Raw genomic sequence first — 27,996 nt, forward strand, 5'->3', positions numbered from 1 at the left:
GGGGAAGAACAATCTCCCATACATGAGTATATACCAGGAATCACCCAACTGGAAAGTAGCTTGGAAGGAAAGGACCTGGGGGGTGCTGGTGAACAGCAGGTTGAGTGCAGGGCAGCAATGTGCCCTTGTCTCAAAGAAGGCTAATGGTAGCTTTGGCTCCACTGGATAACACTTTGCTGGCAGCTCAAGGGAGGTGACCCTTTCCCCTGTTCAGCCCTGGTGAGGCCACATCTGGAATCCTGGGTCCAGTTCTGGGCTCCCCAGTACAAGAGAGACATGGACACACTGGAGAGAGTCGAGCCAAGGACCACGAAGCTAATTCATAGACTGGGGGACCTCAAATGTGAGGAAAGGCTGGGAGAGCTGGGACTGTTCAGCCAGAGAAGAAAAGACTTGGAGGGGGATCTTGCCATTGTACATAAATACCTGGAGGGAGTGTGCAAAGAAGATGGAGCCAGGCTCTTGTCAGACGTGCCCAGTGACACAACAAGGGGCAAGGAGCACAAACTGAAACACAGGAGTTTCCCTCTGAATATCAGGAAACACTTTCTTATTATGAGGGTAACCAACTGTAACACCTGCTTGCCCAGAAAGGTTGTGGCATCTCCACCTTTGCAGATATTCAAAAGTCATCTGGACACTGTTCTGGACTCTAGGTGTCTGCTTGAGCAGGGATAGGCTGGACCAATGATCTCCAGCGATCCCCTCCAACCTCAAATATTCTGTGACATCAACTAAGGAAGCCAGTTAGAAGCTACAAAAAAAAAAAAAACCAAAACAAACAAATCAACCCAGTCCTAGCCTCCCTAATCTATTCTCTAACCAAACCACTCTCAAACAAGAGGCCATGCGTGCAAAAACAATTCCTATCACAGCTTCTTTTTTTTAATATGGGATGTTTGGTCAATGTTCTCTGTAATTCCTACATGAAATAAATAATTTTCATCCAGTGACCTACCTTCAGAAGCTCCACAAGTCTGCACAAGGCTTTTACTGAGGTTTTGGTCATAGGTTTTTGCATTGACATGTAAAGATTCATTGTTGTTTTAACGGTGGTGCTAAGACTGTATGCATAAAGAAAACCCTAAAAATAAAATTAATACAAGGGGAAGAAAAATTAAAAATCATATTTCCACATGTCAATAAAGTAAGTGCTCTCTGTTCTGTTCCATACATGACAGACAGCTAATCTTTGCCCTTGCACAACGGAGAGCCTACCATTCCACTAATCAGGCCTGGGATCCCAAAGCTGAATGAGACCCTTTTCTTGGCAAACACCATGAAACTGCCTATGACTCATCAGATCATCTGATTAACCTCTTCTAAAGCCATGCCATTTAAACCCAGTTTAGTGAGTCAAATCATCACAGAGCCTCAAAGGTCTAATAGCTTCAGACTATTGTAAACCAACCCATCAAACAATTTCCATCTCCCTAAGAAATATCCCATCACAAAAACAATCTAAACCTTCCAGATTCTCTGGAACAAATACACTGACAGTATTTAGACAGTTTTACCCTTCCTAAATAGAGATGACCATTCCACAATAAAGATACCAATATTTTTTACATCAATATATGCTAAGCTTTAAAACACAATGTTGTTTATAAACAACATAACAAACAATTATTAAACTTACTTCAAAGAAAAAGTAGTAACAATAAAAAAAGAAAAAAATACAGGAAATAATAAAAGAAAGAAATATAGGAAAATACAGTGGTGTAGAAAACTCAATTCAGTATGGAGCAAAGTTTTAAGTCCACCGCAACTAATTCAAATGTAAAAAACACAGATCCTGGTACATGCCTATCTTTCTGTCAGATAGATAGATACTTACAAAACCTAGCAAAAAATAAAATTCAGAAATAAGATGCATCTTGCATTAAGATGACATGCTGTTTGTAGGCAAAAAAACCCCAGCTGTCTCAGAAGGTAGTAAGATTCTTAACAAAGTATCATCACTAGGCAAAGCACAATGAAACAACACAAAGCCTTTACTGGGAGTTTGTGCCGTCCTAGAGAAAATTAAATAGACACTGGTTCAGTCCACTGTAAGTACCTCATGACTCAAAAGGAAAGAAACCCAAAACCTTTACTACAGAGAAGATTAAGCTTTCTTGATTTCCTGTGTCAAGAGAAAAATCCAAAATTCTAGCCACTGAGTATTTAGTCAGATTCCCTCTCCGCACATTCTTTATCAAAAGACAGATTTTCTTGGAAGAGTACTGGGCATTAAAAGCTTTATAAGAACTCCAAAACTGTGAAATTACACACCAATGATCATAGAACTCCAGTGATTTCTTTTTATGTTCAATAACTTGCACCAAAACATCAGTTTGCTGCATCACCACATTAAAAGATTGCACACCTGGATGAAGACATTGCAGCGGTTAGAAAGATCTTCAGAAAACTTTGTTGTGCACTGCTCCTTGGACAAGATAGATTCCATTTTTGTCATCCACGAGCTCACAAAAACATAATATGACTGCATATCTCTGTGGAAGGAAACAGAGAATGTTGCTCGCTTCAAGTAAGAAGATTATGAAGATTTTCTTATTTCTTTCCAAACCTTACCCTTGCAAGGGAAATATTTTAAACCTTCAGTCCCCAAAATAACTCACCTTCCCAAAAGTATCAGAACCCTATACTCATTCACATTTAAATTCTCTACAGGTAAGGATTAGTTAGTCTGCCAATTATGTCTATACAATGAGTCAAAAATCATCCACTTTTCAAGAGAACATATGGCCCTCTTAGCAGTGCATATACCGTGCTTCCTTAAATTAAAAGGCTACATAAAACTGTCAGAAAATGCTTTTAAGCACTGGACAGAAAAGTCCAACACTGGTGCTACTTTTTTTCACCGCAGTTCGTTTGTTTGTTGCTTACACACACACAAACACACAGAAACAAATATAACTTGTCATTACATCAAAGCCAGACTGGACTGTTCTTAAGTAACATAATTCTACAGAAGTTCATCAGTGTGAATTATACTAGTTTTAATAAACGGTTAAGTAGAGTTAAATGGAGAATTGTGACACTGTAATATAACTTCTTCCAGCAGTTGTAGCAGGAAAGTATTTAGGTCATTGATGCTGTTACCAAAAATTACGCTTTTAAAAAGAGTCCTCATATTTAGGGAACAGTCCAATTATCAAAGGCAGTGCAAAGATTTGTAAACAAGCAAGGAAAAGTTATTTGCACAATTCAAATCAGCAGATGCAAAACCTGGATTTGATTAAAATATCCTCAAAACTGTGTGTATGAAGCAGGGCAACACAACTGGGGAAGGAGCATAAGGCCTGCAAGGGAGCTGAGGGCCTGGAGAAAAGGAGACCCAGGGAGATCAGATCTCACTGCTCTCTACAACTCCCTGAAAGGAGATTTTTGTGAGGTGGGGTCTGGTCTCTTCTCCCAAGTAACAAGTGACAGGCAAAGAGAAAACTGCACAAGAGGAGGTTTAGATTGAAGATTAGGAAAATTTCTTCACCAAACGGGCTATCAAGCACTGGAACAGGCTGTCCAGGGAAGGGATTGGGTCACCATTGCTGGAGGTATTTAAAAGATATGCAGATGTGGGCCCTGGGGACATGGTTTAGTGGGGAACTTGGCACTGTTGAGTTATAACTGGTGATCCTTCAGGCCCTCTCCAAGTTAAATGACTCTATGTTTCTATGAAATGTATGTGAGTACCAAGATGTTTTTCGGAACTTTTTCTCAATCTTGAGACTTGTGCCACTGCCCAAGACCAGAAGCAAAGCAGCAGTGCAATTATGCCCTACCTAGGAATTAAAACCAGGAAAGAATCAGGGCTAGGAAAAAGTGGATTGAAAAAGAAAACAGGGCAGAATTGAAAATAATTTGTCAGAGAATCAGGCACAGAGCTGCTTTTTCCCCCTTCCCTCCTCCCCTCCAACTCAGTTCTGCCAGCTTGTTTATCAGGTTGGAAGACAACAAGCAAAACCTAAGTTTTTACTGACATTCCACGGACCCCAGTTTCCACTTTCTTGTTTTGTTCTTAAACATACAAACCTTAGCCCTGTTATCTTCCTATGCAGGACACTTGTTCTTAAGACTAACAGCTAAAAATATTCCATCTCATCTTTAAGCATATTTTAGAAGACAAAGAAATGAGCTGCACACTACATGCAGAACCCAAAACAAGGGAGGCTGTCTTTAAAAACAGATAACTTCAAAGACCATTAAACAAGCAATAAAAAAGTCACAAAGAAAGAAAACCTTGCAAAGAAAATATCATCACCAAGCAGAAGAAAGCTCCACTATCAGCCTACCAGCAACTTACCTCCATAAACACATAGAAAGCAGAGAGCCCTAACAGAAAACAAAGCAGCCTAGGTCACTAGACACTAGTTTAAAAAACAAAAGGGAATTTGAAAATACGGAAATAGAAGTAACTGACACAAATATTTAAAACTGCCAAGAACATTGCTATTTTGGTGTAACAATACCTATTTTTCTGAAAGCATGACATGAAAAGAAGCTTAGTTTTGACCAAAATTTTTGCAGCAACACTAACACACATACACTGCTGAAGTGAACAAGTGACTAACACCACTGAGAGACACCCCAGAACATGCTACTACGCTGAAGGAAAAAGCCCAAGTGCTTAACAACTATTTGACAAATAGCATCATAAGGCAGTATTAGGATGCATACTTGGTAAGTGACTGTGCCCTCTGCTGTAGAAAGTTCTCCCTTTGTGTTTTAACTGTATGAATACTTTTCTTGTCCAGTAGTTTGGCAGCAGCTGGAATCTTCTGAATCAGAAAATTGTCAGCAAACCAGATAATGTTAGCTGTTAATGTAATGGCTGGTACCTGGGAAGAAAAAAAAAAAAAAAAAAAAAAAAGGAGGGGGAAATATTAGCAAATAGCAATAAACACAAACAACACAGTTCAGTTTATTTCTGTGTAACTGTTTCCTACAAAGTATTGCATTGATGTTAAAAAAGTTTCCCTAGATGTTCACTAAGGACACCATAGGCAAAATTATAACCACTCTCAGTGATTCTAAACAATATTAGAGAATTTAATAATTTCTTCATGCCATCCAATATGAAAACATCCCACTCAACTTTGCACTTAGAGGTCTTCCAAAACAAATGTTTCTAGTCACAGTCAAAACCTACAGCATTAATTTAGCACCAGAGTATTCATAACTCAAAGAGACTTTTGTCTTCAGTGTCATATTAATCTTGAGAAGAAAGATTTTAATAGAAATGTTAAGTTTATTTTACCTTGCTGCTATGTGAGTGCACCAATTTTAGACCATCTTTAAAAGAAAATGGCAGGGGGGAGTTATAAAAAGTAGAAAATTATTAAGTATTAGGATGCACACTTGGTAAGTGACTGTGCCCTCTGCTGTTTTCACACTTTTTTGTGTTCTTTCTTTTCCCAAGTCTGTGCTACACTACGTAACTCAGGAAATTATCTACTTCATTACTGAAAGACGAAAGAATAAAGAACTTACCTTCTTACAGACATCCAACAATGACTTATAAAATTTCTTGTCTACAGTCCGAAAAATGTGAAAATGCAGTACAAAGAGGCCACAGATTCCCACATATTTATCTCTCTGGTCAATTTCTGAAGGTTCGCCTGAAAAAACACACCCTTGTGGATTTTACTCCCACACAAACACAATATAAACAATTTGAGAAACAGTGAAGCTGGTATGAAAAGCATGAGCTTGCCGTACCAAGTTTGGCTTCAACGTTTGCGAAAGATGTGCGAAGAGTATGAGCAAATTCTTCAGCAAATGTGCTGTTCTTTGACACAGACACTCCACCATTTAAACAATCAAATTGCTGCTCTATACAGGCCTGAATAAAAAGGGGGAGAAAATATCAATAAATCAAGATAATGCCATGAGTTTTAGACCTCAAAAGAGTACTGGTTTCAAGAGAATACTGGAAGAGCCCACTGATTTAAGACTAACCTAAAGTAGGCCTGAACCCTTTATGACATACATATTCTAAACTATGCTTACATTTTTAAGTATAAAACAGAAAATATTAAAACACTCTTACACTTGACACTCCAACCCCCATTTTATTTATTTTCCCATTTCCTTTAAGGAGTATTTTTAAAGAAGCCATTTGATAAGCCAGTGCTAAGAAACTAGATGCGTATTTTTATAATGTGTTACTAACTGTCCTTTAATCAATATTATCACACAAGTCGCTTGTAGGATGTGGCTCATGACCTTGCAGCATAAAACCATACAATATTGCTGGCAGTTTAAAAAAGCTCCCAAAATCCCATGACAGCCAAAAAATATAAACACATTCCATAATTTACAAAGAGATTAGAAAAGTTGTTATTAGAACTGCATCTAATATTTTTAATGAATTTTTGTTAGGAAGAGGCATGTGCAGGACAGGAGGGGAAACTTCCTGAATAAATTCCAGTCAAATCCTATTGATGTCTCAAACCTATTATGAAGTCTTTGTACTTATACAGCATCAGGGAAATACAACATGAAAAATGGATAGCTGGTAGCAATGTCCTTTGAAAGAATAAACCAAACTGTGATTAATTATTTACCTACAATTTCCTTCTGAAGGCTTTTACAGAACAAGCCCTTTTTCCCTAATGCCATTTAAGATGTAATGGCATGATCCGAGCAACTGACTCTGCTTTGAACAGGTTCAACAACATTATCATCTGCCCACTATGCCACAACATCCCATTTCAATGCCTGTAATATACACTTTTCTAAAGAAATGGCTTCTTGTATGAATTTAATTAAATTTAATTAAACTGCACAGAAAATGTAACGAAATCTTTCTCATCCACCTGTGTCCCTGCATGATTCAGGGCTATGTCCCACCACAGTGGTCTCTAATGACAGCAACCTATCTTGTACACAAGGAATGACAGGTCACACTCAACATATTTTAAAGATTATTGAGGAAACTAATTAATTTATTTGCAGCTAAAATAAAAACATATGCTACGTAAACCTGCTTACTATTATGCGGACAAAAGCAGAATTCTGATCATACACAGTCCTAATGCCAAGCCCTCCGTTTCTCTAGTTCAGCAAGTCAGCCTTTACTGCTACCATTCAAAGCTTGGCACAGTTGAAGCACATGAGAAGAGCAAGAAGGGATCTTACAACAGAGCCTTTTTTCTCCCAGGAACAGATTCAAGAGCCAAATTCACACATCACTGTGACCGGAACAAAGACAAAATACAAACAAACCAACCATTCTGAAAAGAGTCTTGCTTTCATGTAAGCTTCCTCTACCATACTGGGGAATATTAAGTTCATTACCTGAAATATCATTCCATCAAGTAACTGGCATTCCAGTTTTAAAAGCAGTTTTTCAAATGGCTTTAGTTTATCTTCTTGAATCCCAAACTTAGAAGGGTTGTGATGGACAGATTTTAGCAGCCTGTAAGGGGTAGGAGTGGAACACACACATACACCACACTTAAAACATAGTCACAGTTTTATCATATCCTGCACTATTTTGATTAGACGTTTTGATTCCCCCCTCCTGCCCTTAGCAGCAACCCCAAAATTAAAAAAAAACAAAACCAAAAAACAACAGCAACAACAAAAACACACACAAAAACCTAAACCAAGAAACAAAAAAACCAATCAATCGATCAACCAACCAACAAAAAAGAAACCCCCCAAAAAACAACAAAACAACAACAAAAAAAACCCACAAAAAAACCAACCCCAAAAATACACTCGGTCTGTATAAACGATTTGCATTTGAGTAACTTTCATCTATTTGGGTTTTCAAGGACAAAGTTAATATTCCACTAATTCAGCTGCCTTTATAATTGTTGGCTCTTCAGCTTTTACTTAAGGTACCATCCCTTCTCAAAGCTGTATGCCCATTGCCATGATCAATATGGACAGGGATAGTCTTAGCTCAGTTCTTTACACAACTAAATTTCTTATTGAATATTCTTTAAATCCCACCAACTATTACATTGTTTGCCAAGACGCTTACCCTCCACCGAAAATTCAACATTCATACTCAAACACACAAAATATTTACTGGTGCCCTTAGAAGGACATTGTGGGAGCTTAGCCCTGCTCTTCACTGAAATTTCTGGAGAGACTACCAAAATCCATGCTCCCACGCTGACTTTCTTGGAACACAGACAGATGCATAGGCTTTTATGTCTTAGTTTGTGGGAGTATTTTTCACATTAGAGACACACCTCTTGTACATGGTCCAGTGATCTTTCAGTGTAGCATGATTGTCAATTATTTCATCCAGAGTGATCAAGATTGTGAGCAACTCTCCTAGATGCTCATACATTGCCTGTTTGTGAAGGGGAAAAAAAGAAAGGAAAGGACTGTAATTATTAGAACGTTTACTGCAGTCATAGGAGGCACATAACATTTCAGTTCCTTTCAATAGGTTTTTAGCCAACAAGATATAAGCTAGAGAGTTAAACAGGAGAATCTGTGGTTTAGCAGCTTAAAGATTTGACTTGTAGTGACACAAGAAATATTAAAGGGATGTCTGCACACAAACTAAATTCCTTGATCTACCTTGACACTGAAGACACAATTTTTAAAATAGCCTATATGCCAAGGCACACATTGCAATAAGGGAGCATGCAAACACTTTGTTGCTAAGAAATCCAGAATATGACAGACATGGAGACACCAGGTCTTCCCATATAAAGGTCAGAAAAAGCTGATCAATAAAATAAAAACTTTAAATTGAAAGCTGTTCTCTAAAGTCACTATCATACTGTCTTTCTCAGGATTAATCATCAAGACAGATATATATTCACATAAGCAAAAGAGTTCCAAATCATTCCCACCTGAAAATGAACTCCAGATGTCTCTATAATTTTAGGTGCATTCCTGTAAATAAAATCAATATTTTAATGCCTTTTTAATCCTTAGAACAGATCATATTTATCAGTTCTGTATCAAGGTGTGTTCTCTGTTTTCTGGGTACATTTTTCTTCATTAACATAGTAACTTCAGGAAACAAAAGAAAATCAAAACCCTGATGAAAAGTACATACTGTTTGAAATCTGTATGCTCTGATCAAATTTAAAACTGTATTTTTAAAGATACAGCATGTGACTGGTTGAAACCAGCAAGCGTATTCAGTGCACAGGTGTGTCAGCAATTCCCACTTTAGTTATGCAAATGGCCTTGAAACACACCCAGGGAATAAAACCACTTTGTATTTACTCAAGCCAGGTCCAGGCTACACATTCAGCACCACACAGGAAGTCTGCCTTGTGCTGTGGCACGAGTCAAAAATAAAAGCAAAAACTAAAACTGAGAAGAATGATGCTATCCTATTGGGGGATGGGGAAGCAATTGAGAGTCCTGCAGAGGTACTCAAAGCTAACTCCCAACAATCCTGCTCAGCACTAAACCTTCCTCACTGTTTTCAAAGAAGCTAAACCAAACAGCCCTTACCAAGCTAAACTTCAGATGTTAAAGCCATGGCTATTCTGTGAAGAATATATGCCAAGATTTACATTTTCAAATTAGACTGTAGAAGTGATTTGATTTTTAAGCTATGTATCAAGAAACAGGAGGAGTGTCTCAAACAGAGCAAGGATGAAAAAATCAGCAATATTTCTCAAACATAAAGACTAAAAATGACAAACACTAACATCCTTGCATCTCACAATATACAAGCACTATTTTTTCTGAAAACAAAACAAAACCATTTCCATAACTCTTTATGAAGCTCAAATTTGCACAGCAAAGCACTCTATCTCTAGACAACAATATTCCAAAAATGACTATGCCTTAAATAGAACATTCATCTTTTATACATTTAACTCAACATAGTAACAATACAGCATTTTAGGGAATAATTACTTGTTGCTGGTATACAGAACAGCCAGCTGAAGCACTACATTCACCACCACTTCATAACATCGGGTAACAAAGCAAGACAGCTCCTGAAATACAAGAAAACAAAATGCATATAAATGTATAGATCCTCCAATAGACAAGTTGTCATTACACAAAAAAACCTGAACATAAACTACAGAATATGCAGCCGAAGCTCCAACTACATCCCTAACCCAAGTCAGTGGACAGATTTACAGCAGGATGGAAAACATCCTACTAACAGCTATGAAAAAGGATCTGGGACTAAGCTAAGAAACTACCAAACACAAGCTTCCAGTACAACTCTGACCATTTATAGTATTGGTTCAATTTATCAAAGACAGCAAGAAGTGACTTGACAACAGAGCCCAAGTACTTTCAGGGACAAAATCCAGCAGAGGCTGTGCTTTTTCCCTACTAGATTCAAGAGTCACACTCTGGATGCTGGTAATAGCCAAATTCAAATTAGAAATTACCACAGGAACTCTTACTGTAAGAGTGATAAGCCACAGAATACTGCCTCAAAATAAGGAAAGTCAATGTCTTTGAAATGCTTGCCTGACGAAGGCAGAACTTAGGCTTGGTTATGTAACAAAATGAGTAAACATTTGCCATCAACTCTGACATGTCAACTCTATGTAGAGAATTATCTTAATTTCTATAATGGATTTTACCACAGCATTCCTTGAACAACAGGATAAATTAATCTGAGTTTCCCTTAACTGAAGTAATATCTGCTTATTAATTTACCTTACACATCCCATCAGGGAAATGTCAGTATGTGATGAGTCTAGCCAGTCTGCACAGAGATGGCTTTATAGCAGACAGCCCACACTGGCTGAACAGTCAGCCAGCCAGGAGACTGGCTAACAGCTGAATTCTGTCTTCCTCTCCATCAAAAATAGATCCTATTTGGGCTTCTGCCTTCTATTAGTCACCAGCTTTCACAAAACATTACTTCTTAAAATTCTACTGCTCCAACAAATGCAGCTGAAATAAGCCAACAGAATCCAGAAGAATGGATTAATAGACAGATGAGATCATGTTTCCTGGGGAGGCAGCACCAGCTGCCATTTTAAAATTTCTGGAAAGAAGTCCAATTCAACAGCACATGCATATTAGCAGCTACATAATACAGACAAGATTGTAATTTTAAACTAATATTTCAGAGCATTATTTTGATAATGCTTTAAAAAACTTTTTGACCTAGTAAATTTGAGGATACTGCATCTAGCTAATCCAGAAAGCCCAGAAGAGCCAAGAAACCAATACATGGTCACTAGCTCTATGAAAGCAACTTTTCACCTTTTTGTTAACTTCCTATTTTCACACCACGCCTGGGGATATGCTTATAACACTGACCAGAACAGCATTTCCTAATCTAGGGATGTAGAACACTGAATGGATTTAGGACAATCCAACTGCTGAAAAAGAACAAATTTCATAAGCTCAACAGAGAACGAAGGATGAAACCTACAAAGGTGATAAGACAAAGAGGAAAATGAGAAAGAAAACATAAGTGATCCTAACAATTCACTGTACTTCAGCATGGTAAAGGAAGTTGAGTAATTACTTCCTACACAGCATCTGTCTTGTCATGACAAGGATTAGTGTCATGCTGCAGAATCCGACCATAAATTTTAACCCCTGTTCAACCAGAATTTGTTTAAACGTTCTGGAAGCTTTCTCTATATTCTCTACTTCCCCACAGCTACTCCTTACAAGCAATATTGCATAAAAATAGAAACATTTTTGGGAATGGGACAGTTGCTTAAGTTATATTAAGGACAAAAAACTCCACAATGGACTGAAAACCAAGAGCACAGGAAATCCTCAGAAAAAATACAGACCTTGTTTTCATTGAAAGGAGTGCTCTTACAAAAATGTTTGAAGGAAACATAAGCAATTTTTTTCAGGTACATACTTTGATTTTGTTTTCTTCTACCAGCTAAAAAAAACCCAAACGTATAAAACAATTAACCCATTTCCAATATTCAATGAACAGGAGAACTTGCTAACCAAACTCATAAAAACAGCTATCTTTAACTACAGATGAAAGACTCCTCAATGTATCTTCTCCTACTGAAATATTTTAAATTTCTAACTTCTTCTCTCATTAGACTTCTACAGAGAAGTATAAAAAAATCCCTAAACAATGTGTGATACATCAGCTAGTCTGCAGGCAAACGTAGTAACATATCAGATGACTGCTATGCCTTTCAGCAAAACACAAACAGGATATGGCAGACTGTTAAATCCGTTTTGCAAGTAAAATTAAGATTATAATTGCTCTCAAACAATTAAAACATACTCTACCTGCAAGAAAGAAACAAATCTTCCCATCTGTATTTGGCAATCCCCCTCCACCATGCTGGAATCTGTGGCTTAAAAGAGAAACATTTGTCAACAGTTTCTAAAGCCCGTGTTGTACCTGCTAAACTAACACTGAATCTTGCCCTCCAAGCCATTTATTTGTCATTCTAGTAGAGTGCACTGTTATAAGTGTATTGATGGAGCCTCAAAACCTCCTAATTTTGCTTTGCTAAGGTGGATTTATTTTTGGAGTTTCTTTTTCATTCAAAATTACATCGTTTATAAATTAGATACAAAGCTGGGAAAAGTCTCCTTCATCTGAAAGAAGAAGAATAAACCCCATAATTCTTTAATGGTATATGTATTATGCAACTTCATATAAATGTTTCTATTTTTAAGAAATTTGCATGAAAATACTAGGTATTTATCTTGCAAGCAACATCCAGATGTTTTTTTTATGGACAGAATATACTACATGATTAACCAGAAAGAATTAATTTTCTTTTTCCTACATATCCTTCTGCACAAAAGAACAGGCTTACCACCATAGCTTCACAGCATTATCTGTATGACATAGAACACAGAAATACAATAATTACATCAGCCATGCCAAAGTGTTTCAGTCATCTGGAGCGGGTTGAACATCACCTGACAAAATACTGTCTTTTTAATGTGACAACAGATAGATGCTCTAGACTTGAGATTTTTCTTCTGGGTCACTTTGAGCAAGAAAATCTCACTTAAAATTACAAGTTTACCTGCCTAAGAAATGCAGGTCTTCTTGCTACATAAAATATATTCTTTTACAGCTGTCAGAGATTAAAGGAGTCCCCATTTTTCTCTAACATGGAGTTCTGAGACAGGATACTAAACATCGCTTTGCTTCCCATTTCCACATTTTATGCAACCTTTAATCTCTTCAGTCTATGTCCCAAAAAACCCTACCCAACCACCTGAAGTTCCTAGACTAGTCCTAGCCACTACGAAGACAAGATGGGCAAAAAAGTTTTCTTTACATAGATGGAAATAGCCAGCATAGTATTTGTTTAAATTTCAATCATCCTTGAGCCAGTAACTTTGCCAGTTGTTTAAAGTAAGCAAGCTTGCTGTTATCAAAGAAAATGCTACAAGGAGGGATATGGAAATAAAGAACATAATTTCTGCATTCCTACCTAACCCTCAGAAGGCTGACCTCTCAGTTCCTGCCATTTCCGAGCATTCTCTGCACAACACCCATCAGGAACAAATTGCTGCTGTAATACAATCATCTGCTATACTCTGGCTTTTTCACACTAGAGACACGGAAAATTCTGAGGGATCTCCTAGTATCATTTTGACAGCATATGACTTTAAAATATTTAAAACCATATCTGATAAGACAAGTAAGTCTGCTAAGAAAAAAAGGAAAAAAACCCCAAACACACACACACCTCAAAAAACCTCCCACATAACAAGCTACCAAATCCTCCATTTTTCCATGCTCCTTAAGCACAACAGTTATCTTATATAGCACTTAAAAGAATGATAAACAGTCCTGAGCTCAAGATTTCACTGATATTTCTGTCACACTCTCTGATGTCTCTTATGACAAAGATCTGTGCTTATTCCCACACTAGTATCCCTTAAGGTACAAGCTTAAGGCCAGTCATTCAGGAGTTACCAGTTGAACTCCAAGGCAAAAAGCTGTCACCTAAAGCAGTGTCTCACCATTTGTGAACTGACTTACGATGACTTGGGCCCCTCTTATGCCATGGTCTAAACATGTAGTGTGAGTTACCTGCACTGAAAGGGGAGGTGACATCAACACACTCCAACTTGTCTTGGAATACCAACTGCAGAAGTGAAGAGGCCAGTATTTGGGCCAAGTTATTTATTAATGGTTTCATTGTTTTACTACAGTTAAACTACAACCGATGTCAAATGGAGCTCCAAAAGGAAGTAAGTAGGTTTAGGATGTGTTTACATGTGAAAAACATGTTTTCAGTGCCATACCTTGCAAAATAGCTGGTACAGTAGACAAGCTGTATGTAGGGATCTCACACTCCCTACTTCCCATATAAATAAGGCTGCAACAAAATTTCCTGTTCATGTAACAATACTTAATGCAGGGCTTTACAGATAAACCTTATCATCTTAAGCTAACTCAGGACAGCTACAAGACACTAACATATACCCCTATACGCTCAAAGTTCTCTACTTGGGTGCATCATAGAGAAAGCATGTTTCCATATAATAAAATTGCAGTTATTGTAGCATTTAATATAACCTGAAGCAATAATATAAAGCTACATACTTTTACAGCAAAAGAAGTTACTTACCTCCTTCTCCATAAAACAAGAGGCCATTATAAAATTTAGTTTCTGCCTAACAACGAAAGCAGAAATTTGTTTTTTAATAAATAGGATATATGTAATCAAGCCACAAAATTATTTAGACATGTCTTGTTTCTTTATTGATTAAAAAAAATGTATATATCAGCATGCTAAACTGCAAACCTTTTCATGTACAATAATAAAAGTCAGCTGAATTTACCTCATATTTTAACTTCTTGATTTCACAGCAAAGAGCAGCATACACTGTTATAACTTTGTTTAGAACCTAGACTCAAAGTGAGGAAAAAAATCACACAGATTACAAACAAGTCAACATTTAGAGGGCTTGGATTGAGGTTGAATAACTTTTTTTTTCCTTTAAGCATAAAGTGCTTACCTTGTTTTCTGTCTTTATGAGCTCCAGTAGGGAGGACTGTTCATATGGTAAAAGCTAAAATTAAAATAAAAATCAAACAAAAAACCACAAAACAACCAAACAGAAACAACAAATCAGCAACTTTAGAAAACATTAGTCAAAAATACATTCCGCCCAATAGGCAAGTATTCCCCCCAGTTTAATCTCAAATAGGGTCAGTCATAAGAGAGCCACAATTGCACATTACTGGCAGCCTGAACTGCAGGAACCCTTCACTCTTCACGTTCACATTGAAATACCTTTCCTGTCACTCTAGGCAGACAGGCAAATAACCAGGTATATTACATACCATTTACAACAATTTACTTACAAAACTTGTAAAGCAAAAGCAGGATCATTATGGCACATGTAGGAGAAAAAACAGCTCAGGAAAACTAAAACATGATTTAATAATTCCAAATGCTGGAAAGAGGAAGCAGAATATACATCTGTATGCAGGCATTGACAATTTGTACTTAAGTCAGCCTGATTTTGACTAGTCCATAAACAGGCAGTACTGTGGTAGCCCTACACATAATTTATTCAAATTATTCAAACAGATGATTGCTTGAGAGTGCATCTTCAGCACACACAAGTTTCGTATGGCAACAAAAGTTCTTTTAAATTATGTCTGCAAATTCAGTGAAGAGAAAAAGCTAATGCTCCACAGAGGACAGAGAATTTGTGACCAAGAAAATGGCCAATACTGTATCAAGGCCATTAGGTCAAAATACAAACTATAAATACACACAGTTCACTGTGCAGTTTTACAACTATTAAGTGAGCTCTCCTGGAACCCCAGCCCCCAGATAAAAACACTAAGAGTCACAGGGAAGAAGTCTGCTGCAACCAGCCTTCTCAACACATGAAGAATTAGAAATTCATTCAACTTCAGCTAGTAACTGTAAGACTAGAAAATAATAATGTGAAAGTCTTCTCATATGATATGCACCAATTTATTAATTACTTGATAATTAAAATAGTATTGGATAGTTTTCTCAAAGACATAAGTCAAAATTTTAAGAGCACAAATGCATCCAGCTTTTACTTTGGAGGTTTTGAAGGAAAAGACAAACTAGGAAAGTAACAGGTGCAATGTATATTAAATATATGAAGACCTTTAAAGCAATGGGATCAAGACTGAAGTCCCAAACATCTCCAACAGAGTCATCCAAAGCATCTTCAATTCTCTTCAGCTGAGATGTATATTCCTCAAGAAATTTTCCATAGTTCTTCAACTGCACTTCAGCATGAATTTCTGAGAATTGATAACATTTGTACAGTTTTACAGACAATTCAATAAACCGCAATATCAAAAAATGTTATTAAAAACATTTCATATCCTACTATTTAGCTTTAGTTCTGTATTCCTCATTTTGCTGTGGCATTTTTCTTTAATAAAATGCAGATTTAAAACAAAGTTCTTTTTTGTTTAAAAGCAATCCTATAACTTAGTGTTGGTTTAAAAGAAATTCAAAAACTACTTGAAGAGTATCAAACAGCTAAGCAGTATGCAGAAAAAAATTTTTTTCAAGGTACGTGTATTGTTAAACGAAAACCTTAACAATCACATAAGGTGCTGAGCAAAGAAATTACTGCGGAAATTGTAGCACAGCAGGTGACCCTGCCCATCAGCTGAACCAGTACAAATGCATTTATATAAGAACTTTGAGGCAATGGGTCTAATAATTTCAGCCTGAGTGGCAGAAGAATTTCCAGCAATCCACTTTCCACTTCTCCCTGGTATCTCTCAGTGAGCTATTTGAGCATTACATGGAAAGCTTATGGCTTTTAGTCATTTCCTCCCACTTTCAAATTCACCCTTCTGAGGCAGAATTTTTCTTCTTCTGGGCATTGAAATGCACAGCTGTCCTGTTAGTGTCAGGGGCAAGTAGGTTCCAAGGGACAAACAGGTTCAAAGGCTAACATTCAGTTGGTCAAACACAAGCAACACTGGTCTTAAGTAGCAAACTAATTCTAAAGTCAATTGGCGCAAAACAGTTTCATGCTTTCTATCCTGATCTTTTTTATTTCCCATGTTAAGATGCTCCCCACTCCTCCCCAGATTATACACAATCACTGACTTAGCTGCACAATCTGAACCAGAGTAAATTATTACAGTTCAAGGCTCCTACACTCAGGAAGTACAATCCTTTTTCATGCAAAGATTAAAGTGTCTTTCCCATAATTAGATAACAAATCTAACAGCTTGTGATCTTCTGCTATTTGTTGAAAATAGAATTATCTTTAAAAAGTTACAGAATGAAGGTCAGCTGGGCAACTGAACTTTTCTTACACAAGAATTCAGCTGTCACATAGCTTTATATGTACCCTTTTCACATTTATCAAGTAGACTGGTCTAGAAAGTTAATAATAATATATTCTTTTATTCTGCATGTTCAACCTCTTAGTCATTGTCATTGCAAACCAAACCAAATGGTAGCTGATGGCTACTTCAGTGGGAGAGCACTGCTGAATCAATCATTGAAACCTTTTTTGCAGAAAGAAAATATCTGCTGAGAGATTGCACCAGGCAGAAAAGGAAGAACGAATAAAGATAAATTGATAAGGATGAAAAGGACTACGTGCAGGGAGGTTGACACTGAGAAGGAGAAATGACTGCAGTGAAGATCTGAATTAATTTTAAGATAGCACTTGAAAGTAGCAGCAATGCCAACCATAAAGGCATGCAGACTGCAAAGCCTACCCAAGGAGCACAGCACACTCTCCCACAATAATGGCATTAGTGCCACTGAGTTCTAGCAATACCTGCAGCCTAGACAGTGCACAAGCATTGTCAAGATCAAGAGACTGGATTTCACGTAAGAGAAGTGAGTAAAACACTCTCCATCAGAAGCACTCCAAGCACTGATGTGTAGCCCTTAAGTTGTATCATTTCACTATTCTATTGCATCAAGTCCATCTCACCCTTCAGGTTCTTTCCAGCGCATCGTCGGCAAGCTCTACTGCAGCAAACCACTAAAACACTGAGAGATGCACAGCCTTCCTGAATGGATTTTAACCAGCCACTAGGTCAGCTTCAGTGCCTTACTGCTACAAAATCCAGAGTAGGGGAGACATTAAAGAGGCATGCTCTGGTACTTCCCCCAGTACATCTCCTCCCTTCAATCAAAAGACAAACTAAGAACAGAAAAACTGACCGGCACTGGGGCTTTATAGGAAGAACAGAAAAAACTTCAAAGTCATACAAGAGTAGGAAACCGGCATTGCTGTTCAAATCAGTTTCTATGAAACAAAAACACTGAGCATTCCTCAAACAACACCTCACAATCCTCTGCTAGAGACTGACAGACTGTCACGGGAAAGGTGACAGTAGACAAATGATGGATTTGAGCAACACTACAGCTCATTAAATACTTCCAAATACTTAATTACTGACAGCCATCAATTTGCTACCTTGTAGTGATCATCTATAAAATAGCAATAATTTCTCACTTTCTTAGTGAGACAAGAGAGTGGAAGCTCTCAGCTAGCTAGAGATAGGCAGAGTTGCACAAATAAAAATACTTGGGAGATGAGAGAAGATGCAGAACATTTTTCTTAAATAAATTGACTCAGAGGAAGAAAATGAAATGATAGAAAGCAAATATCATCCTTTTCTTCAGAGCAGCATACATACTTGATAAGGTGTAATGTGTTTACAAGAAAGTTTGATTTAGTTGCTCCTCAGGTGATAGAACTAAAGCACTATTGTTGGAACAGTGCAAGAGATCAACTCAGCAGCACAGATCCCTCAACTTAATCTTAACTTCCATAAAATCGGCAATATTCAATTAAGTCATTGGCAGTAAGATTTGCAAGTGCCATAGCCATACATATCTAGGACAGAGATGTAACAAACTAGACTTACAAACTAGACTTATCTTATGCCCTCAGTTGAGAAAGTTGTAATTGCTTAATGTTAGCGATACAAAGTGAAAGTAGACAACAAGAACGAAAAAACGCCTTTCAAGTCACACGATTATTCTTTGGCTTTTCTCAAGAACCCTGTGCGCTGTTCTGGATGGAAGATCAGCCTGTTTCTTCACCCTTGATATGGTGATAACAGGGCATATTAAGTCACGTAAATTTTTTGGAGTTTCATTTCATATCCTGGTCAAACTAGCAGAGAGCTGGCATTTTGAGTAAAAGCTGTATTTTCCTTTCCACAGCTAGAGAATTGATTAAAAGCTCTGCTCAGGACAGTCTCAGTTTCCACTGAAACCCAGACTAAACGAACATGGCATAAACAGTACCATCCCCTGTGATAACATTATATGTGAAACAATTGGTCCATGAGCGACGTATTTCCACAGCATCACCTGGTATAATTAATTTGGCACAGTTCAATTTACAGCGTGTATTACAGTGTGACAACCATATAAGTTCCCTGTTTAGAAACTAGGTCACCTCCACAGACTGAGTAAAACGTGTATTTTGACGGGCACACGAACCCACCGTGAAAGACTTCAGCATCGCTGAAGATCTTATTCAATTCTATTTTAAAGGTGAAACTGCAAGTGACCGCCCGTCTCCCGTGACAGAGAGCCTTTACCAATGAAGGGAGAACTGCTCACAACATATCTTGATGTGACTTCTCTGGATAACCAAGGAAGCCACTGCAAACATTTGTGAGCCACGAGAAATGACCGGGAAGGAAAGAAACAGCGTTCCCACGAAAAGCCCGGTTAGTGCGAGAAAAGACAGAGTGGAACAAGCAGCCCAGCGCTCCGCGCGGCACGGGGGGCACCGCAGGCGACTCCCCCGAGGGAGCAAAGGATGAAGGGCTGGAAAAGCCACTCCCCCCACCCCAAAACCACCTCGACAGCTACGGAGAGGGTGGTGAGAGCAAAGAAGGTCACGGCGGCCGCTCACCGCACCCCCGCAGGCCCGGCCGCAGGGGGACGAGCGCTGGGCTGGCGGCGGGGGAGCGGGGCAGGGTCCGCGGGGAGCGCGGGGAGGCCGGCCCCGCTCCGCTCCCGACACTGCTTCCCACTCCCTTCCTCCCTTCCGTTCCGGCGGGGATGCGGCGGGGCGGTCCGAGGGGAGCAGGGTCTGCTCAGCCCGCGCCTCCCTCCGCTCCGAGGTAGCTCCGAAGCGGCTGCCGCCGCACCCCGCCGGCTCGGCCCCGCCCGGCCCGCCCTCCGCGGGCGCTCACTCTGCGAGCCGTCGTCGAGGCGGTCGAACTCCCAGTCCGGGGACAGGGTCTCCAACGCCATCGCCGCCGATCCCGGCAGCGGCCGCCCGGCCGCCCCTGACTCAGGCGCACGGGACTTCCTGCCCCGCGCCCGCGCCGCACGCCGGGAAATGGAGGCGGAGGGGAGCCTGGGCTCCGCGGGGGGAGGCGGGACAGCGCTGGCGCCGCTCCTCCGCCGCTCCCTGCTTCCCGGGGTTGGCGCCGGCCAGCGCTGCCACGGCTGAGGGAGAGCGCGGGTGAGGCCCCGGGGCGGGCGGCGAGTCCGCTCCTCTCTTCCCCCCCACCAAGGGCAGCTTGAGCCGGTCGTGCTGGGTGAGGCAGGGCTGGCCTCAGAGGCACCGGGGCTTTGGGAGCTTTCCTGCTTTTCGGCTGGGGCTCGGCACCCCTGGTCAGTCCCTGTGACACCGACTCCGCAGCTCTGCCAGGCTGCTGGCAGGAGGGAAAGCTCTGCAGCCTAAAACGTGACAGACCCGCGGCCGCCCCAGCGCTTCCCCCTTCTGGTGCTGGAGGAAGGAAGCGGTGCGAGGAATTTTCCCTGCTCCGGGACGGTCCGGAGCTCAGGGAGAGTTGCAAAGCTCCCGCTAATCATCCCCCTGTCGTTTGTGTCACGGCCCCACAAGCGCCGTGAGGTACTTACCCAGGTGCCACTTTATTTCTTTTTTTCCAGGACCCTAGGGGGTGTAAAATCAGAATAAAAATATAAATACTTGGGAAAGAAAGAGAAGTAACTGTTCAGGGCCATTAGCCGCGACCACAGCAATTTCATTAGCTCAGCAGAATCTGTAGCATCAGCAGAAAAGGAAATGGCTTTCAAAAGCATTATCACCAGGAGCAGCGGCAATGTCAGTGGGGAAGGAGCAGTAAAAATAGCAACCCGGATGAGAGATGTATCAGTAAGTGCCGGACCATCCAGAAAAGCTAACTTTGTAGTGCAATAATTCTGAAAATAGCACCTACTTTCTGGTTGCTCCAAAGGAAGCCATCCTTTGGAATCTATTGATTTTTAGAGTTTCTAGGGATGAAAGATCTGGTTTGTTGAATGATCATGTTTATTGATGAGTTTTTCTTCCTTAAAGTGCATTCTAAAAGGCCACCCTGGGAAAGAAGAAATCAAACTCAGCTTTGTGTGAAATTGAAATAAACAATGTTTGGAATAAGTTGTCTGTTTTGTTGGGTTCTTTTTTACTGGAGAGAACTCTTATTTGGAGCATGTTGTCAAATAATCATGATGTAATATGTCAATACATCTTCTCCACTCACTGGCTCTTATGCAAACTGAAGATGTGAAATACAAAGCTGTGTTTTGTGTCAGGTACATACAGGCAACATGTGTATTTGTGATTGTAATATGTGTGGAAAACGACCATGGGACAGTTATAAAAACAAATTCTAATAATAACTGAGGAAAGTAAAGCATGCAAGAAGGCCTTTGAACCTATCCTTTGTTCGCAATTTACCTTTATAAGTCTTAAGTTGATTTAGGAGCATTTGAATTAAAGCTTTAAGGATGTTGCTGTTTGACGGGAACTTTCTGCTTGTAGTTAAGCCTTAAAGAGTTTTGCAATAATAACCTCTTGAAGTATAATTTTAGAATATTGCTTGTAGTAAGGATCTTTGAAACTGTAGCTGTAGAATATATAAAAAGAAAACATGCAGCTTGAGAAAGGAAGATGAACATCAACTTAAGGATTAATAGTTTCGACCAGGGGAAGCTGGACATCACTATCATGAGATTTATAGTCCTTGCAATTAAAAGTTGGACCCACATCTGGAGATTGCACCTCACCATCTGGGAGACTTCTTCCTTCTTTCAGAAGCTGGACCCCCACCATCTGGGGATACTCCTTTTCTGGGATACATCCTGAGAAAAACTAAATCACAATAGCGTATAGAATTGTGACGTAAAAATTGGGAATAGAAACTGCTGATGAGTGAAAATTGGGAATGGAAACTGCTGAGAAAGCTTATGAGTACCCCTATAAATACCTGCAAGCCTCAATTATCGGTGTGCAGTTGGAGGGAAAACTTCCAGCGCTGTATTGCTCATACTTTACCATATTAACTAATAAATTGATTGCTGCTTGAATATTGGCCTAGTCAAGCTTCTCATTTATAACACCTTTTTCTGGGACAGAGAGCAAAAGGCCCAATAACTATCTTTTAAGCAGTCTGAAAGCCTCTGTTTATGTGCGTTCTTACACAGCTGAAAGAAACAGTGTTTGTTTTAAAGAAGGTTTATGAAGAAAACTCCTCTATTTTTTGTTTCATTTTTCAGAATTGGAAGACATACATTGACTTTGAATAAATGTAGAGCAGCTATAATGAGTTCAATTAAAGCTCAACGGACAGAACAAGATCCTTAAAATCTAGCAGAAGTTTTCATTTTGTGTAATACTCACTATCTCCTTGGAGGCACTTGTGTTCAAACTTCTGGTTCCATTAAAACCCAGTGTGAACATTATTATAAATGAGAAGCTTGACTAGGCCAATATTCAAGCAGCAATCAATTTATTAGTTAATATGGTAAAGTATGAGCAATACAGCGCTGGAAGTTTTCCCTCCAACTGCACACCGATAATTGAGGCTTGCAGGTATTTATAGGGGTACTCATAAGCTTTCTCAGCAGTTTCCATTCCCAATTTTCACTCATCAGCAGTTTCTATTCCCAATTTTTACGTCACAATTCTATACGCTATTGTGATTTAGTTTTTCTCAGGATGTATCCCAGAAAAGGAGTATCCCCAGATGGTGGGGGTCCAGCTTCTGAAAGAAGGAAGAAGTCTCCCAGATGGTGAGGTGCAATCTCCAGATGTGGGTCCAACTTTTAATTGCAAGGACTATAAATCTCATGATAGTGATGTCCAGCTTCCCCTGGTCGAAACTATTAATCCTTAAGTTGATGTTCATCTTCCTTTCTCAAGCTGCATGTTTTCTTTTTATATATTCTACAGCTACAGTTTCAAAGATCCTTACTACAAGCAATATTCTAAAATTATACTTCAAGAGGTTATTATTGCAAAACTCTTTAAGGCTTAACTACAAGCAGAAAGTTCCCGTCAAACAGCAACATCCTTAAAGCTTTAATTCAAATGCTCCTAAATCAACTTAAGACTTATAAAGGTAAATTGCGAACAAAGGATAGGTTCAAAGGCCTTCTTGCATGCTTTACTTTCCTCAGTTATTATTAGAATTTGTCTTTATAACTGTCCCATGGTCGTTTTCCACACATATTACAATCCCAAATACACATGTTGCCTGTATGTACCTGACACAAAACACAGCTTTGTATTTCACAAAGGTGTCCTTCCATTCTGCAGGATGGTACAAGGGAGGAACCTGCCAAACTGGCACTTGGTTGGGCCCTCACTTCCCACATCTAAACTGAATTTGTAAAGTAAATATTGCAGGGTTGCTTATTGAAAGGTTGTGAGATCGTCAAAACTGGATGCAAGGTAATCCAGCTGGGTGGTCTGTGCAGTGGCCACACCAAAGGGTGCACTGTGATCCCCACAGCCTAAGTGATGTAGCCCTTATTTTAAATATGGAAAAAGAAAATTATTTCAAAAGAAAATGCTCTGAAATAAAATGTTTTTTTTTTTTTTTTAAATGGAGCAAGAGGCTCTGTAACTGAAAAAAAATTCACAATTATACTCAATTAAGTACACCAGTTAAATTTATGCTGCCATTCATGGTTGGTTTATTTAAATGACTGATAATTGTCTTTTCCTTTGGCTCCCTAGGTGGCAGTGTTTTGTTGCTCACACTGAAATTATTTAGGTCATTTGGAGATTCTGCCAGAATTTCTGTTTTCTCTGAAAATCTGATTTAGACTTTGTCCTGAAGCTCACTGGCAGCGAGACTGGCTTGAATTTGATTGATAAGTTTGCTGGGCTGTCTTATCAGTGAATGGCTTTATGCTGTTCACTCATGTGAAATTACTGACATTTTATAAACAGAATTCTGAAAGCTGGATGACACAGTTTCCATTGTACCAGGAGTCCTTTATGTGGTACAGACTCAAAGGAATTGCTAAGATTGCTCAAATATCTGTTAGAATCTTTAGGAAATAGTGTAGTAAGAAAATTCTGTAGACTTTGTTTGATAGACAGTGGTTTCAAAGCTGACCATTACTGAACACAGACATAATCGATAAAACAATAATTTCTTTTGGTCAGGCCAAAATGGTCATGAGGAAAACACCCAGATCAGATATTGCTTCTTGTGTATATAGGCAAAGCACCACCAAGACTGACAGTCAGTAATTACTAGAATTGTAATTACTTACAGGAGAAAGAATTTGACTTGCTGTATCTCCAGAAACCCAACTATTCTCTGTGTTCCTCATCTGTGGAATGTTTGATGCGTAGCTCTGAACATTTTAAATAAAATAAAGATCATGCTCTATGTTTTTGTGGCAGAATTCCCAGAAGGGATTTACTCTCTGAGATCTGCTCTTTGCAGCTCCACTCCACTAAGATAGCAACAACTTTTGCAGATGTAGCTCCTAATCTATCCTGTGCAATCTGAGACACATTTATCCATGTGAGTAAGGCATCTGCACGTGATAATTCTTGCCACTTGTTACATTGTTGAAATAATTTCCTTTTTTCATCAAATATATACCTCCTTTTGGTTAGTCTGGAACAATCAAATGTCAAGTGTAAGGTTTTAATTGGTTAATGTCTAATTAGAACCCTCTGGGGAAAAATATAATACAAGTTTTAAAAATAAATGTTGCAGAGATAACAGACAAAGTAACTTTCCCATAAAATTTTGCTTCACCCAGTGGAAAACATGAAATGTTGGTATTGTGTAAAATTTTAGTTGAAACTTGTCATGCAATTAACATACTTAGCCATTAATTAACAATCAACAACCATACAAAGCCTTTTTTTTTTTTAATTACTCAGTCTCTAAAACTGGGTAAATTCTAAAGTGCTCCTGAGGAATTTGAGTCTGAACTATGACCAAATCTTTAATCATCATGAAAATCCCCATCAGGGCAGATTTCCAACAACAAAAAGCCTATACAGAACTAATTTAGTTGATTACTGAGTCCCAGGGCATGATTTTCAAAAGAAAGCAAATCCTGGAAGATTCCAAGCAGTTTCCCGAGCACTTCAGTATGTGCACACTGTGTGGAACAGTCTTTCCTAATGATCTTGCCAAGTCTTGATGATGTCTTCAAAGACACTGAGTAGCTTCTGCTTCACAGAAATCAACAAGGATTTAAAATATTCAGCTACATTAGGTCTTATATTTGTTCTGTACATTTCTGCACATGCAAACACATTTTGCACATTTTTGCTATTATACAAGCATGTTTAACTCCTGAATAGCCTTGGTGAACATATTCCCCTATCAGTTTTTGCCGTTTGCTGACATACACTTCCTGAAAATTTGGTGACACAAAGGAAAAATCCCATGCTGAAAAATTTACTATGGGTAATTGCAGGTTTTTTTCCCAAGCTAAACTTTGGCTTATGGAAAGGGATCAGAACTGAAAGAAAAAAAAATCAGAAAATGAAGCTTAATGTATAAAATGTGCTCCAAACAAAGTAAGCACTGGTGCTAGGGTATTTTTCCCCAAATGAACAAGAGATTAATAACTTGCAAGGTACTTCTCTGACTGGGGTACAAAAATTAATGGGTAATGCTTTGTGTCACTTTTTCCAACAATATAAAGCCCAGAGGAATGCACTGTAAGTGTTAGGATATTTAACACTGATGTTGGCATTTACTAGGTCATACTAGACCTATCTCAAAGAGGTCAGCCTAATAATTTTCTGGCTACCAAAAATCTTGATTGTAAGTATTTGCACTTGAAATTCTACATAGGCAATTTGTTAAGTGGGTATTAAAACCCATTTGTATGAATTCATAACTCTGATGATAATGTGAAGCTGATGGTATGAAGATATCATCTTTGTCTTGTTTTAGTGCATCTCCGGGGCCATTCACGTCCCTGCCTCTCTTATTGCTATGAAATCTAAAATAAATCCCACCTCTTCCCTCCCACCTGTTCTTTATATAGCTCTTCTTATATGGTGTCAACAGTCGCCTCTTGTGATTTTTCCCTTTCATTACCTAACACTTTAGTACCTGTGAAGTAAATGGAGGTCTACTATTTTCTCTCTAGGTTAAGAATTGTGTTTGGAGATGAAGGTGTGCCAACTAAGTAAACTTTGGTGCTTTGCACTTGCATTGTTGAACTGTCTATGTTGTGTGTGTACGGGGAATAGAGCTACAGGTTATTACAAATTGTTCACCCAGGAAAACCAGGCATTTTGCCATAAGCTTGTATGTCAGTGGTTAAATGCCAAGTATACTGTTCAAGTTGGAGAGGATTTTGGATCATGAACCAAGATGTGAAGTTCCATGAACTTCAACAATGCTTTAATCCAGTTCCAAATTTTGCATTATGGGACCATTTTGATGCCAGCTGTTATAATAGAAGTTGATTGCACCCTATTTATTGTATGGAATTTGTGCAGCTTCCATCAAGCCATGGGAATACTTCCCACACATTCATTTCTCCTACTGTGAGAGGTGGTGTTATCATTCATTTAGTGAGGACTGTCAATACTTCTTGTTTGTGGGTTTGCTCAGCTGCAAACTGAGCTGCACATAAACCTGTAAAATCCTGGTGTTGCTACATGACCTATCAAACTGGGCAGTTAATCTTTCTGAAAGAAACTGCCAATTCAAAAAGGAAAACAAGATATTAACAACAGGCATTTGAGAACAACAGCTCCTGTAGTAGTTAAATGATGAATTTTAGTCCAACAGAATTAAGAGGTTTAATTGTTCTATTGTACAATTCAAAGAAGAAATATTTTAAAGAAATGTAGCAATGAAATTTTGTAGATTTGCTGTGAGATCATTGGAAGATATGAAGCTGCATACCCATGAAAGTAAGCAATAACAATATTTTAAGAATAAACTGCAAAGCAAAATCTTTTAGCTTTCTTAATGAAATCTGGAACTACTGTACATAATTCTTTTTAAACCCACAGTACCACAGATACTAGAGAAGGAACTTCTTGTATAAACATATTGCCCCACTTTGTTAATAGAAAACTTTTTGATTAATTTTACTTGTTTAGCTTTTAATACTTCAGAGCAAAGAAAGTCACTAACTCCCTTGGCTGATTATTCCATGATCTAATAAATCACCACACTCTCCACATGATACCATCATGAGAAGAACTTCCACTGAAGCAGACAAGTACTCCGGTAGCTTTTTCTCCCCACAGAAAAGAAATTATAGGAACTGACTAGTGATTTTTCTTTGTGGAACTTTCTTTGCAAAACAGAAGTGCAGTGGTTTATATTAATTTAAAAGTTTTTGTTTTAATTTCTGTTCATTCCACTCAGTGCCACCTACACTTATGGGACCACCAAGAGCCTTGAATAAAGGACAGGATATAATTGTGCTACACAGGACTCAGTAAGGGAATGAATAATGGTATGAGGGTCATAATGCAAGCCCTTGTGTAACTTTACTCTGTGGGGGGATTGTGTTGTGCCAATCCAATTTCTTTGGGGATTGGCACTATTTACCTCTTGCAGCACCTCTCCTTCCTGTGCCCCCTGAACAGGGATGGAACAGCAGGACTGCAGCAGTTCTTGTCCTTATGGTACTTCTCAGCATTTGAAATATCCTGAGGAAGATTTTGGGGGCCTGGGAGTAAAACCCTACTGATCACTGCTGCAGTTCTTTTGCAGGAAAGCATAAAAAAGACATATGATATCTCACTGAGATGTAGACATTTGCATGTCTACTCTATTTTTACCTGTAACAAGGTGATTGCAGGCCATAACTTCTGCTTAAGCATTGCCTCTGACCTCTCTGACATAGTCACAACTTGGCTATAAGAAATATTTTTCCA

The 27,996-nt window shown here is 38.8% G+C and overlaps 1 protein-coding gene across 3 annotated transcripts in view; it reads right to left on the reverse strand.

Annotated features, from left to right (window-relative positions):
* WASHC4 (WASH complex subunit 4) overlaps nucleotides 1-20,183 on the reverse strand; it is a 37,534-nt gene extending 17,351 nt beyond the window's left edge. For all 3 annotated transcript variants that reach the window (XM_084206812.1, XM_084206811.1, XM_084206810.1), the window contains exons 1-15: nucleotides 20,066-20,183; nucleotides 16,026-16,165; nucleotides 14,890-14,943; nucleotides 14,713-14,778; nucleotides 14,499-14,544; nucleotides 12,184-12,251; nucleotides 9,853-9,935; nucleotides 8,826-8,868; nucleotides 8,211-8,314; nucleotides 7,303-7,423; nucleotides 5,722-5,845; nucleotides 5,494-5,621; nucleotides 4,681-4,841; nucleotides 2,369-2,495; nucleotides 959-1,084 (exon numbers count right to left, since the gene is read on the reverse strand). In XM_084206812.1, the coding sequence (XP_084062938.1) occupies nucleotides 959-1,084; nucleotides 2,369-2,495; nucleotides 4,681-4,841; nucleotides 5,494-5,621; nucleotides 5,722-5,845; nucleotides 7,303-7,423; nucleotides 8,211-8,314; nucleotides 8,826-8,868; nucleotides 9,853-9,935; nucleotides 12,184-12,251; nucleotides 14,499-14,544; nucleotides 14,713-14,778; nucleotides 14,890-14,943; nucleotides 16,026-16,165; nucleotides 20,066-20,126 (1,452 nt within the window). In that variant the 5' untranslated portion in view covers nucleotides 20,127-20,183. The remainder of the gene's footprint in view (nucleotides 1-958; nucleotides 1,085-2,368; nucleotides 2,496-4,680; nucleotides 4,842-5,493; nucleotides 5,622-5,721; nucleotides 5,846-7,302; nucleotides 7,424-8,210; nucleotides 8,315-8,825; nucleotides 8,869-9,852; nucleotides 9,936-12,183; nucleotides 12,252-14,498; nucleotides 14,545-14,712; nucleotides 14,779-14,889; nucleotides 14,944-16,025; nucleotides 16,166-20,065) is intronic.
* Between the last annotated feature and the right edge of the window lie 7,813 nt (nucleotides 20,184-27,996).

Source organism: Fringilla coelebs, assembly GCF_963513975.1.
Source record: "Fringilla coelebs genome assembly, chromosome: 5".
Classification (NCBI taxonomy): Eukaryota; Metazoa; Chordata; class Aves; order Passeriformes; family Fringillidae; genus Fringilla; species Fringilla coelebs.